Genomic DNA, 13,492 nt, shown 5'->3' with positions numbered 1-13,492 from the left:
AAACCACTTCCCAACTGAAGTACCCATATGCCGAGCCTGAGGAATGTCCGCCTGGCACTGGGACCAGGGGTGCCTTTGGGCCGGAGCTTTGCCTGCCACCTCCCTTTTCCCTGCACTATTGGGCAAGACAGGAGGGCACACCTTCTGGGGCAGGTCGGATCAAGGCCAAGGAACTTCCTGAGGGCTGGCGGCGGCGGGCGGGGCTGGGGGAAGGGGAGCAGGGGCGGGAGGAGTGCGCCTAGGCGTCGCCTACCGGTCCCCTACGTCCTCCTCGGCGTGATTCTCTTCCCAAGCGGGTCGGGAAGGGGGTGACACTCAGGCTGGAGCCCCCCAGGCACTCCCGTTCTTTCCAATGCCCCCACCAGCCCCATCTCTTTCTTCCTTTTGATCACGGTCCGGTGCGCCTCCCTCTGCGTCTCTCCTCGGTCTCCCTTTCTCCGACCTTCTCTTTGTTTCCGTCTTGCGGGCGGTCCCGGCATCCCCGGCCCCCTGCCCCGCCCGCCAGCCAGCCCGCCAGCCCTCCAGCCCGCCAGCCTGCCAGCCACCGACGAGGGGGCGGGGCTCAGCTCCGGGGGCGTGGCCTGGCGGGGCGGGGCGGGCGCGGTAGGGCTGCTGGGCCACGGGCTGGGGCGCGAGGCGGAGGCGGTCCGCGGACTGACGCTGCTAGAGCCGAAGCGCGAGCCGGGCGAGGCCGCAGCCAGGGGCGGCAGGAGCGGCGGGAGCAGGGGTGGTCGGCTCCATGGCGCCAGTGGCGCCCGTCTGAGCAGCGCGGGCAGCGGCAGGCGCCGGCCGGATCGGGCCGCGGCTTTTACTCACCATGGGGGACGTGCTGTCCACGCACCTGGACGACGCCAGGCGCCAGCACATCGCAGGTGAGTCCCGCGCAGCGCAGCGCGCGCAGGGGGTCCGGCGGGGAGCCCCCGGCCACGCCCCCATCCCGGCCAGCCTGCTGGGGTCTCGGGAGAGTCAGGCCCCGGGCAGGGCGGGAGTGGCTGGGGGACCAAGACTGTTGTCCAAGCTTGTTTCTTCTACGTCTGAGCGTCCCTTCTCGGCCCCTTCTGAGGCCGCCCTTCCCCCTCCTGGGGGGACTCGAACTCCCACCCACCCCTTGGAGCCGGGTCTTGTCGGATCCCCCAACACACTACCGCAGTCGAGCTATGGGAGGGGTCGCAGCCTCCCCTTAACCTTGGGTATCCCCACCCGGAAGCGGTCCAGGCCCACTCGGCCAGCGTGTCCTGACCTTCCCTAGCTGTCCCAGTCCCCCACTCGCCCTGGCCCCAGCCCCAGTACACGTGGCCGAGGCTTCCAGGGGATTGGCCCATCAAGGCCTGAGACTGAGCCTGGGGAGTGGGCTTAGGATAGGAGGGATACACAGGAGCGGTGGGTCAGAATCCCTGTCCTTGGACTCGGCACAGCAGGGTGCTTCTGCTGCCAGCTTGTTTAGGGGGCTGGTCAGGGCCGGAGCCCAGCCTCCTCAGCCCCCTCCTTCAGCCGTCTCTGCACGGTGGCCACTTCTCAGAAGGGCAGCTGCCCCCTCCCCCCTCCCTGGGGAAGCCCAGGGACTGCAGCAGGGTCCTGGGTTCCTCCTCCCCAAAACTCAGAGAGTGGAGAGAGAGGGTGAGACCCTCTGGCTGCCTGGGAAACTCAGTTCTGCGTGAGGCTGCCTGGGTGGAACCCCAGCATCTGTTTCCCAGCCATGAGATCTTGGACAAGTCTCCTAATGTCCTGGCCCCTCACAGTTTTCTTCTCTTCGAAATGGGGTGAATGATTTCTTCCTTATTAATAGACTTAAGTGAGCTAATTCACATAGCTTGCTTAGCACAGCCTGGCACAGAGGAGACCCCAGTGCATGGGGTGCTGGTCCATGTAGGATGGAGGGGGAAGTCTATGGAAAGAGGAGCCCGTTCCTCTTGGCTGAATCTGCCTTTCTCTGTCTGGTGGACCCAGAGCACAGTGTCCGCCTACACTTATCATGATGTGTCCTGCAGTTCTCTAGAGTTTCAGAAGCTGAGTTCTGCCACTCAGACCCCTGGAGAACAGAAACCAGGGGTCCCTTAACGCCGGGTTCCCACCCCAGCTGGGCACAAAGGTTTGTCCTGTGACTATGGTTCTGGGCTCACGACCTGAAATCACCCTTTGTGCCAGGCCTGGGCCGGGGCCCAGTGGTGAGGGTGATGAAGAAATGAGTCAGACCCTCTCCAGCGTCAGACCAGCAGGGGGTTAAGTCCTGGAATACTTGCTTGTAGGACAGGCCTGGACTCTGGGAGGAGGAAGGCCTGGGCGGAGTCTTCCTGTCCCCTCCCTGTTGGTGGCAGCCTCCTGGGCCTCTGTAACAGTCCATCCATTCACGACCTCCTGTTGGGGCCCCTCACCCGGCCTGGTTGGGGTGTGCTGCGCCTTCTTTGGTGGGATTTTTCCTCCCTCCACACCCAGCTCTGGCTCTCCCCCTCTTCCCGCCTCCTGGGCTGAGAACTGCCACTTCACAGGAGAGGAGACTGAGGCCACAGAAGGTGAAGTGTCCTCTCCTGGACAGGGCTGGGTTTGTTTTGTGGATGCCAAGCTTGGTGGAAGAGGGCTGTGCGCACTCAGAGCCTGCTGGCCTCTTTCTTCTCAACACTTCAGTGCTATTAATAACCCTCCTTAAATGCCTCAAATTCCTGGTCCAGACTCACCTGAGGGGGCTCCTGCAGTACCGAGTGGGAGGGGAGGAAACCAGCGAGCCTCCAGCCCCCTCCCACAGAAGGGAGCTGCCTTGGAAATCTCTGTTGTGGGGAATGGGGGTGTGCTTTGCCACCTCCAGTGATCCTCGCATTGTCCTCACCCCACCCACGAAGCAGCTAGAGCAGCTAGCACTTTCCCGCAGGACAATTAAAATTCCAGAGCCCTTCCGACCCAGGGACGCAGGGCCGCGCCATAGAGAAGTCAGCTGTGCTCTGAGCTCCGAGGCCGGTTCCTGGTTGGGTTCTGTGGCTTGGCCAGTGGCTTCCCGGGATTTGCACCCGCCTTGAGGAGGTGAGCAGGTGAGTGCCAGCCTGCAAGTCCTGGCAGGGGTCAGGCGCGCTCCTGCCCATGGAGCTGTTTTGCCATCACGGCATCTTTCATCCTGAGATTTCAAAGCTCCTGGCAAGCAGGGGCTTGTTCTCACACCAGCGGCCCCGTGGGGCTAGTGGCAGGATGATTCTCTTCCTTCTTTCATGAGGGAGTTTGTGTGGAGGAAGAACCCTGGCCTGGGAGTCAGGAGGCCTGCGTAACCTCAGGCAGCCGCTTACTTAACTCTCTTCAGTCTGTTTCTCACTGTGACTGAAAGGGTGTCTTCCCTGCGGGCCGTAGTCCCTTCCAGCTCTGAGGGCCTAACCATCCCAAAGTTTCCCCACAAATCTCCTCAGATTTGAGCCAGCTCTCCTCAGATTTGAGCCAGCTGATTTGTCCCAACATTGACTCCATAGCATGTTAGCCGGCATGACCTTGGGCCAGCATCTGAATCTCAGTGTTCTTACCTGTAGAATGGGAATAATGAAACTTGGCCCAGTGCTTGGGGCATAGTAAGTACTTAGCAAACAACTGCCATTATTATTGAGATTGTTCTTTACCCTCTGTTCTTGAGAGTGGCCAGGTGTTTGGAGTTTGAAGCAAGCAACTGTAGCTGTGGTTTAGATCCTGTTTCTCTGAGGTTTGTCCAGTCCCTGGGGTCAGGGTTGATGCTGGTTTCTGGGATGCAAGAATCCACCTGGGTTTTTAGAAACCTTGATTACCTTCTGTGTTGGCATATGTGTGAGATGGCTGTGGGCTATCTGGAGTGGGTCCAGAGAGCAGTGAGGGGAGGACCCATATGACAAGGAAAGAACTAAGACGTGGAGAGGTGGGGGGTAGGGTTAGGCCAACTCACACCTTCTACCTGGCACAGAGGCCAGGACAAGAACAAGAGTGGAAGTGCCCACTGGCTTCTATCAGTGCTGTAAGAGGGGTTCTTTGCATATGGTCTGAGCCACGTAAACCAAGATGGAGCAGGTGAGGGAGTGAGCTCACTGTTGCTCGAGGTATGCAGGTAGGGGCTGGGTGCCGTGCCCTTAGCAGGAAACCTGGCCCTGCTTGGTGTGGGTCAGGGGGATGGGGGCTCTGCCTCAAGGACGGACTTGAAAGACTCAATCATTGCTCCAGAAATTCTGTTGATCAAGATGAAATTGTGGGGGCCAAGAAACCGCTCCCCCCAGCACACACACATACACACAGTGCCCTTAAGGTTTATTACCCGAGAGCGCTAGTACAGAAGTTTGCTAGGGCCTGTGCTCCTCCCTTCTGCCGGCCTCACCTTTCCCCTTGCTAATTCTTATTTTAAATAGCACCTTTATTGAAATGCAATTCACCTGCCAGCCAGTTCGCCCACTTAAAGTGTACCATTCAATGGCTTTTTTGTATATTCACACAGTTGTGCAACCTTCCCCACAATCGATTTTAGAACATTACGTCACCCATCAGAGAAACTCTCCACCCATTAGTAGTCACCCCCGCTTCCCCCTCAGTCCTTCCCAACTCTAGGCAACACTGCTAATGTCGTCTGATTGCAAAAGTAACACACACGCAAGCAATGTGGGAGTGGAAAATGAAAAAAGCAGAGCTCTTCCATCTTCCCTCCCTTCAATCCCACTGCCCAGAAGAAATCCCTCAAGATTGGTGTGTCACTGTTTCCAAACGCCCATCTGTGTACATATACATTTAACTCTGTTTATAGAAAGAGGTCCAATTATATGTTTCTGTGGTTTGACTTGTTTCACTCAGTATATTGTGGATACCCTTCCATGTCAGAACACGTGAGTCTGCCTTCTTCTGTGGGTGGGTTTCTTTCTGTGCGTGGCAAGGTTTATTTACCCAGATCCCTGTTAACCGACGTTGGGTTGTTTCCAGTGTTTTGCTAGTAATCACGGTGCTGCCCGAACCTCCTTGCACATATCCTGCACCAGGTTCCGGTGTCAGAGCGGCCTCAAAATGGAACTCCTGGGTCACGTTTTGATGTGTTGACACAGAGCCTCTGAAAAGGCTGTAAGCATTTGACAGCATGTGGTACTTCAGTACCAAGTATTATCACCCCTTTTGACAATCAGATATGAAAAAGGGGGTATCTTTTTAATTTATTGAACAGAATAATTAATATCTTTCCTCCAAGTTGATTTTAAAAAACTGCCTTTCCTCATTCGGGCAGTGGTTGAAGGTCCCAGGAGTTTAGGGGTGGAGGGGTCTGCATTTGGCCACCCCCCACCCAGGTGCGTGGCTTCCTGGATGCAGCTGTGGGCTTTTCAGGGAGCCCAGGCTGGCCGGAAGCAGTGCTCCACCACCACCCCCTTCGCTGCTGCCCTTAGCCAAGGTCTGGGTCAGCCCCTGGGGGTAAAGCGTCTGGGGATTCTGCCCTCCTCTTGTGTCGTCTTACATAACGTGCTTTTGTTGGCGTTGACCCTGCCCTCCCCCTCCATCCAGCCTCCACTTGTCTGTTCCTTTCCCACTGCTGGGGCCTGAGCTCCGGACTCGCCTGCTCAGAGCTGCCTCCCATCTCACCCCTCCATCCTTCCCACACACGCTGCCAAAGAGACCTTTCTAAACCCAAACTGGGCCATGGGCCTCCCTTCCTGCCGCCTGAGGAATGAGGGTTAGAGACAAAATTAGGAGTCACTCACCACCATCCTGCAATAACTTTATTCTTTCGTGGTATTTCCCTTCTGTGTTTATTACACGTTGCTGAGGCCATGACTCAGTTTGTGCCTCGCTCCTTGCACTAAACGATTCATAGTAAACATCGCTCCCAGGTCATTAGACCATCCCTGGAAGCGTCCTCCAAAGCTACATCTGTTCCACCTGAGGCCATCCATGCAGACGTTTTTCTTAGCCTTTCCCCTAATGTAGGACATTGCCATGCTCCACTGTGACCAAATAGGTGGTTTTCAGGGGCAAACTGAGTCACTGTGTTTGTTTCCTTTCCCGCTCTGGTCAGCTTCCCTGCTGAAGACAGACTCATCCTCTTGCCCTACGCCCCCTCCCCACCCCCCAGCCTGCTTCCACCAACCTGGGCATTTCAAGGAAGGCCCGTTCCTGGGAGGCCCGGACGCCTCTGAGCATCTTTCTTTGGGAGCCTGCTCAAAGGAGCTGCTGGTGAGGTGGGGACACGGACTGATGCCCATGGCGTCTGGGTGTGACCATGTAGGTCCTGCCGCTTCCCCAGCCTGCAGCCTGCAGGGAGTCCACTGATTTGTCTCCTTCCTGAGGATGGTAGTTGATGGAGTGCACTGCCCCCGGCTCTGAACCTGTAAGATTAGCCATCGCTTAACGGAGCACTTACTCTGTGCCAAGCCTTCCTTTGTTTCTTTGCATCTGCACCCTCCACCTCCCTCCCCAGCATTTTACAGGCCAGTGGTTAGGGGTGCGGGGGCCGAGCAGGTTAGTGGCAGGGGCCGAGTGGGAAGAGCGGCATGTGTCAGAGACTGGGTTGCACACATTTGTCCTCCCGTCTTTACTCGGCTGGACTCAAGTCTGCCTTTGGCCAGTCCTGCCCTCCTGCCGGCGCCCCCTCCTCCTCCGCAGGCAGGCAGAGCTCGTGACTCACTCCAGCCCTGGTCTCCTCGTAGCATCCTCCCGCGGTCGGTCACAGAAATTCCTGAGCTGCTTTTCCTTCCCCTGCCCCACCCCCACCGACTTCCCTGCCTGAGGAAGAAGGGTTTTCTGTCGGAGGTGCTGGGCAGAGTTTGAAGGAAACATGAAGGCAGATGCCTAAGTTTAAAACCCTCGAGGGTGGAGCAGAGCCATGCCCCTCTTCTGATAGAATCTTAAGGCCTGAGTCATGGAACAGTGCAATCTTCTGATCTCCCAGATTTTAAAACTGGAAGAACAGGAAGTGCCCATCTCTCCAGGGCAGCTGGTTCCACCCCTGGGAACCATCTCGGTTTGGAGATGTGCTACCTCTGGCCCACAGAGGTGAGGGGACCAGCCTGGTGACACAGTGGATGGTAAGTTAGAAGGAAGCAGCGAGTCCAGAGGTCTGGGCAAGGCTGAGCGCTCAGACTGCTTGGGTGCGAGTCCGAGCTTTGCCACTCGATGGTGTTTGAGGACAGGTTGGCCACCCTCTCTGAGCCTCAGTGTCTTCCTTCCGTTAAAGAGGATGAGAGTGCTGGCTTCTCAGGGCGTAGAGTCAAGAGTGACAGCCCCTTCACGGTGCAGCACAGGGCTGGTGAGTGGTGAGAACACAGCGCGTGGTAGCTCCAGGACACTACCTGGAGGGAGATGGGCCGGGTCTGTCCTGTAGCCTCAGGCACCCATGTGTTCCAGGAAGTTGGCATGCCCCAGGTTGAGGAGCACCAGCCTGTGGCCCTGGATATCTGCAGCGGTCAGCAGGCACCTGGAGGGTGGTGAGACGGGCTGTGGGCACACAGGAGAGTCAGTCAACGGCATTACCTACTCTGTGTCCGATGTTGGGCAGGGCCCAGGAATGAAGGGGCAAAAGACAGATAGGAACACACACCCCCTTGCCTGGCCGCGTGTCCAGAATTATTTGCTTGATCTGGGTCTCGAGCCTGGTCCTGTTGACTTTTTGCTGTGTGACTCTGAACCAATGGCTATGCCTCTCTGTGCCTTTTCTTCCCATCTGTGACCCCCTAAGACCAGTATCTACTTATGGGAGTTCTCTGTCTCTGAAAACCTTTTCCTAGTGGTCTTAGGTACCTTTTAAAGGCAGGGCTGGGTGGGTTTGGATGTAAGAAGTTGAGGGAGAGGGTCGCCATCTGCCTGCCTGTGAGAGCCCACAGGCATGTGATGAGCTCTTGCCCCAGACACACTTGGTCATTCTTTTATTCATTCAGTCAGTAGTTACTGAGCTCCTACTGTGTGCCAGGCACTGTGCTAGACACCAGGGACACACTGATACCCGAACTCTGACGCAGCCCCTGCCCATGTGGCGCTGCCTGGCTGGCTGTCCCTCTTCAGGGTGAGGAGTGTTCTCGAGGCAGGGGCGCGGGGGGGAGATCTTCAGCAGGAAAGTGTGAGAGGGGAACTGGCCCAGTGGGTGAGGGGGGGGGATGGGGTGAAGAGGAGAGAGCCACATAGGCTGGCCCTAGAGAAGAGGGGACTTTGTCCTGAGTGTCCTGGGGAGGCCTAGGAGGGTGGGTGAGAGGGGAGCCCCGTGGTGAGAGGGGCCCAAACCAGTGCGGATGGGGTACAGTCAGGGGACGTGTGTGTGTGTGTGTGTGTGTGTGTGTGTGCGTGTGTGTAGGGGTGATGGAGCAACCAGGCCTTGGTGATGGTGATGTGTGAGGTTGGGAAGATCTGGTGCCTGTTCTTGGCCCTGCGGGATTGATGGACCCCCCATAGGCTGTTTTATTGAGGTAGCCAGGGGTCCTAGCTCCCCCTGCTCCCACTCCTTTGATGACAGGAGACTCACTCCCTTCCGCAGCAGCTCTGAGTGTGAGAACCTTTGCTTCCAGGGGCAGAGTGGAAGGAGGGCGGGCCTGGATTCTGGGGACCCGGCTTCGAGATCTTGTCTCAACTGCCCCGTCATTTGGCAGGTGCCTTCCCTTCCCCTGGCCTCAGGTTCCTCATCTGTAAAGTGGGCCTAAGGTAGCCCAGATGTGCTCGGCTATTGTGAGGGATGAACGAGATGATGTGGGAAGTGCTGGCTCCTGTTATGACCAGTCATCACTGTTGCGCATTATCCTCGATAGGACACTGGCCGAGGGAGTCCTTCCGCTCAGGGGAACAAAAGTGCAGGGCATGGGCCAGGGTGCAGGGTCCACCTGCAGGGCCAGGGGCTCCAGTGGGTAACCAGGCACCCAGGAGGGGCAGAGGAAAAATGAATTGTGGTTTGGAAACTGTGAACCCCACTTTCCCACCCACACATCTGTGGCCAAGCCAGCCGCAGCTGCTGTCCTTCCTCCCCACGCCTGACAGAGCTGTTTGTGTCCAGCCAAGTTTGTGAAGCCAGAATCTTCTAGAAGAGGAGTCCCTTGGGCAGGAAGCTACTCACCCTCTTGTGCTTTATTTACCTGCCTCTAATCCTTCCCACCTGCCGGGAGCCATTTATGGGTGCAGCCTGGGAGGCAAGAGTCTCAGGGCTGGTGCCAGGTGACCTCTGGCAAGCCCTTCTTCCTCTCTGGCCCTGCTTTGCCAATCTGTGCAATGGGGCACTAGCACAATCTCTAGTACCCTCCTGGCTCTGACCTCTTGGGAGCCTGTAGGCCTTGGGCTGTGTTGAAAGCACAGAGCAGGTGCCCAGCAATTATTTATTTATTTATTTTGTGGTATGCGGGCCTCTCCCTGCTGTGGCCTCTCCTGTTGCGGAGCACAGGCTCCGGACGCGCAGGCTCAGCAGCCATGGCTCACGGGCCCAGCCGCTCCGCGGCATGTGGGATCTTCCCGGACCGGGGCACGAACCCGTGTCCCCTGCATCGGCAGGCGGACTCTCAACCACTGCGCCACCAGGGAAGCCCCAGCAATTATTTATTGTGTGATGCCATCTTGCTGTGGAGGGAAAGAGCCCACTCTGAAAACTGTCTTGTGCTGGGCCTGAGCTGGGTGGTGGGGATGAAGCAGTGACGCGAGCCCTGATCTCATGGGACTCATGCCATCCGAGACGCTTCCATGAAGCTGAACGCAATGTGGTTTGTGTTACAAAGACAGTGGATCTTTATGTTTTCTAAAGTGCATATTGGTTTTAAATCTGGTCAGCCCAACTCAAGGGGCAGCATGTCTGGCCTTGACCAGGAGGCAACTGGCTTCTGCCAGCAAAGGTCCCGTGGCCTTGGGCAAGTTACTGTCCGCCTTCAGTAAAACGGGAAGGTGATCCCTGCCTCTGGGGCGTGTGAAGATTCTGGGAGGCAGTTGCTCCTGGCACATGGAACCCGCTGGGTAAGTGGCAGTTCCATTTAGCTGAGTCCTTGGGGGAGCAGTGTCATTTGCCCGCCAGGGATTTTAGGAGTGATGGGACCTCCAGAGGGGAGTGGGCTGACAATTGCAGTTCTGTTTCCGTTTTTGTTTTTTGTTTGTTTTTTTGGAAGTGTTCGCTGGAGAGGAGTGGGAAGGGGAGAAAAGAGAACAGGACTGAAGCTTTGGGGAGTCTGGGCCCCACTGGGCTGCGGAGCTGTGGTTAGCGTGGAAGGTTCGCTTGCGGCCTGGCCTGCTCAGGCCGCAGATCCCCCTTGCCCTGAGTTTGGAGCTTGCTGATGGGCCGTGGCTGCTTTCCTTTTCTGGCCCAGACCTCCCTGCTCGCCAGGAAGGACCCTTTGCAGTCATCTGACCAATCCCCTCCTCCATTTCATAAGTGAGTAAACTGAGGCCCAGAAAGAGGAAAGGACATTCCCAGGGTCTCAGAGGCTGCAGACCTGGGACGGGAACCCGGGGCCCTTTCCATTCCTGGACACCCCAGACAGCAAAGGCTGGTCAGGAAGGAGGGATGGGCCCGGATGAGGCTGTAAAGGTTATAATTTTGAAAACTGAGTAAACAAACAAGCCCTCTATGAGAGAAGCGGCCCTGTGCTGGCCTCACAGATAGGCCTGTGTCTGAGGAGACAGCCCAGGCCTGTCCACATGCAGACAGCTAGGTGTTGTGGAGGATTAAAAAAAAAGCCAAGCTACCTTCCCCTCCACCCCCACTGCCATATTTCAGGCTGCCAGGAAAAGGAGCGGGGAGAGGCCTGATCCCCCAGGACGACCACTGCTCAGCCCGGCCGAGGGCAGCCCTCCGGGCTCTGCTCACCACAGTCACGGTTCACTGTGGGGCTTTGGGCAGGGGGCTTCCCCTCTCTGGGCCTCAGTTCCCCCATCTTGAAAATGGGGGCGATTCCATCTCTCAAGGAGGGTGGCTGGGGGGCACGGGGTGGGACACGATTTGGGCTGAGTGGCTGAACACAGCGAGCCCTTTCTCTCACGCTGACCTGAGTCTTTGTGGCCAGAGGTGAGGCCCCCTTCTCAGGGCAGAAGTGTTACTTTCTCAGGCCTGCCTGCTCCTGGGAGACAAACCTCCACTCCGAGTCGGGCTGTAGCAGGCCACCCAGCTCAGCTTTCCTGTTTTCCTGTTGAAATTGTGGCAGAATCTGAGAGGAGGTGCTTCTGGGGCCTGCCCTGCAGGCTGGGGGCCGGGCCGCAGTCAGGCCTGGAGCCCCCCAGGGTGGGGCTCAGCAGACTTCCTGTGTGATTAGGGGCAGAGCCCCGCGACTCCCCTCCCCTCTTCCTGAGTCCCCCTTGTGGCTTCTGAGAGTCCAGCGCCGTGGAGGGGAGCTCGGCCTAGCCTCCACGCTGGGCCTCATTTTCCACCGGGGTTCAATGAAAGATTTGGGCGAGAGCCTCTTGGGGGTCCTCTGGGCCAAGTTCTAGGCCCTGAGAGGCCTTGCAGGACCCACGGACTAAGCCTGCAGCCAGGAGTGCTGTTCCCTGGACCCACTCGTGGCAGGCTGGGTTGGGGCCTCCTCCAGGTGCCTCATGTGGCTGTGGTCCTAGGTTCTTGTCCGTGATATGAGCAGTACGAGGCAGACAGTGTGGCCTCGAGGGACAGAGCTGGCTCCACTGGCTACTAGCCAGGTGCCCCTAGGACAGTTACTGTGGTTCTTGATGCCTTGGTTTCACCAGCTGTAAAATGGGTATGATAATAATACTACTTCCCTTATTATATGGGATATGCTTTTAATGTAAAGGTTAAATTGCATTATGTGCATTTATCAGTTACATTTATGCACATTTAACACAGTGCCGGGCATAGTAAATGCTCAGTAATCAATAGCTATAATTAAAATTTGTTACTTTAAATTAATTCCTTAGCAGTGAATGAATGAGTAAATGTCCTGCAAGGTTTCCATCTCGCAGCACAGGGACCTGAAGCTATTTGGATGAAGGGTCTGGTGGGTGCAGAGAGTGTGCTGGGGGGTATGGAGGGGTGGGGCAGACGTGGGCAGGGGCGCGGCCCTCGCTGGTTCTGACTTCCCCTCTGCCCGTCTGGAAGGAGTGTTTGTCCCCCACCTTGGTCTGAGACCACAGGCCTGGGGTGCGTGCAGCCGCGCACACGCAGCTTCCTCTCTCCTGGCGTGTATTCCTCTCAGTCTGACTCACTGGCTTTGAGTCTTTTGTTCTTGTCCTTGAGCCCCAAGGGTGAGGCTGGGAGAGGCAGGGCCCAGGGACTTGATCTTGGGTGGGCCGACCCTCCCCCTGGCTCCCGACCTCTCTGGGCGCTGGGCCTCTGCGACTAAGCCCTGGTGTGACAGGCTGGGGATGGGACACCTGGGTCCTGGCACCCCGACTGACTCACTGTGCATCAGGAGCAGGGGCACACCTTGACTGAGGGCCCACTGTGAGTGTGGCACCCAAACCAAGCTGGCCCAGGCCCTGCCCATGTAGAGCTCAAGGTTTGGCTGGAGGGATGCGCTGAACAAGTGGTTCCGGCCAACCATTAATTAACTAATTATCAGAGGGCACATCGTGATGAAATGACCATGCTCCGAGAGAGCTCGCCTATGTGGGCCCTGCACCAGGCCCGGGAGGAGCTCGGCCGCCCGATCTCTCAGCGATGCCTGTTATTTGCCCTCCTGTCACATAAGGAAACAGGCTCCTGGTGGCCCAGGGACTCTCCCAGAGTCCTCCAAGTGGCCCAAGTCCCTTCCCCTCTTGGTGTCTCAGTTCCTGGTCAGGAAAACGGGTCCGTCCAGGAGGCGTGCTGTGACAGGCCAGGGTCCTGTTGCTGGGCCCTCCCAGGGCTTGGGATGTCATCTGGCTTTTAGGACAGTGACCACCAGCCTTGGGGACTGCATAGCCATTGAAAGTGAAGATGTGCTGTACGTCAGCAAGTATGTATGTCTGTGCAGGTGTAGAAAAAACATAGAAGGAAATTGATCAACATGTCAATAGAGATTTTGCCGGGGGTGGGTGGGTGGATGGATGAGACTCTGAGGGTTCACACCGGGAAGTGGTGGATTGCTTCTCCAGCGTGGAGTCTCTCTGTGCCAGGCAGTGCAGGTGGGCGTGGTGGGAACAGTGGGGCGAGAGGAGCGTGCTGTTCTCATCCAGCTGGGCGGGTCTGTGACCCACCAGTCCTCCAGCCCTTAGACACCCCACTCACTGCTCCGGCCAGGACGTGGCAAAGGCCCCCGTGTGATGCGCAGGCCCGCTGGGTGCTTAGAGCTGGACGTCGGCTGCTGAAGGTGTGTGAGGCGGAAGGCTGGGCTCGGGGCCCCCTTTCTGCAGTGCTCAGGGCTCCCCCTCTGCCTTGTGGCCTCAGCTCTCTGTGTCTCTGTTTCCCCACATGTAAAGTGGGGATGGCGTAACCGCCTCGCAGTGTTGTGAGCTTTATGACGTAAGCCATGCCTGGCGCCTGGCACGAGGTGAACCCTCAGAGCTGAGAGTTTCTGCCCTTGGGGTCCGGCGCCCCCGCCAAGGTCAGGGCTTCCCTCCCAGAGGAGCCCTGGCAGACTGGACTCGAGCGACAGGATGCTATTAAGTCAGGTCTTGGTAGTGAGCTCTGACCTCCCCCTCAGAC

At 57.6% G+C, this 13,492-nt stretch overlaps 1 protein-coding gene across 1 annotated transcript in view; it reads left to right on the top strand.

The window, feature by feature from the left end:
* The first annotated feature begins 596 nt into the window (after nucleotides 1-596).
* The window catches only part of NIBAN2 (niban apoptosis regulator 2), a 55,059-nt gene continuing 42,163 nt past the window's right edge, over nucleotides 597-13,492 (top strand). Inside the window, exon 1 of the mRNA XM_029203229.1 lies at nucleotides 597-872. Within this exon, the coding sequence (XP_029059062.1) occupies nucleotides 818-872 (55 nt within the window). The 5' untranslated portion in view covers nucleotides 597-817. The remainder of the gene's footprint in view (nucleotides 873-13,492) is intronic.

This window comes from Monodon monoceros, unplaced genomic scaffold, assembly GCF_005190385.1.
Source record: "Monodon monoceros isolate NGI ecotype Baffin Bay Population unplaced genomic scaffold, NGI_Narwhal_1 Super_Scaffold_5, whole genome shotgun sequence".
NCBI classification, from domain to species: domain Eukaryota; kingdom Metazoa; phylum Chordata; class Mammalia; order Artiodactyla; family Monodontidae; genus Monodon; species Monodon monoceros.
The sequence above is the reverse complement of the archived record's forward strand: the minus strand, read 5'-3'. Positions and strand labels throughout refer to the sequence as shown.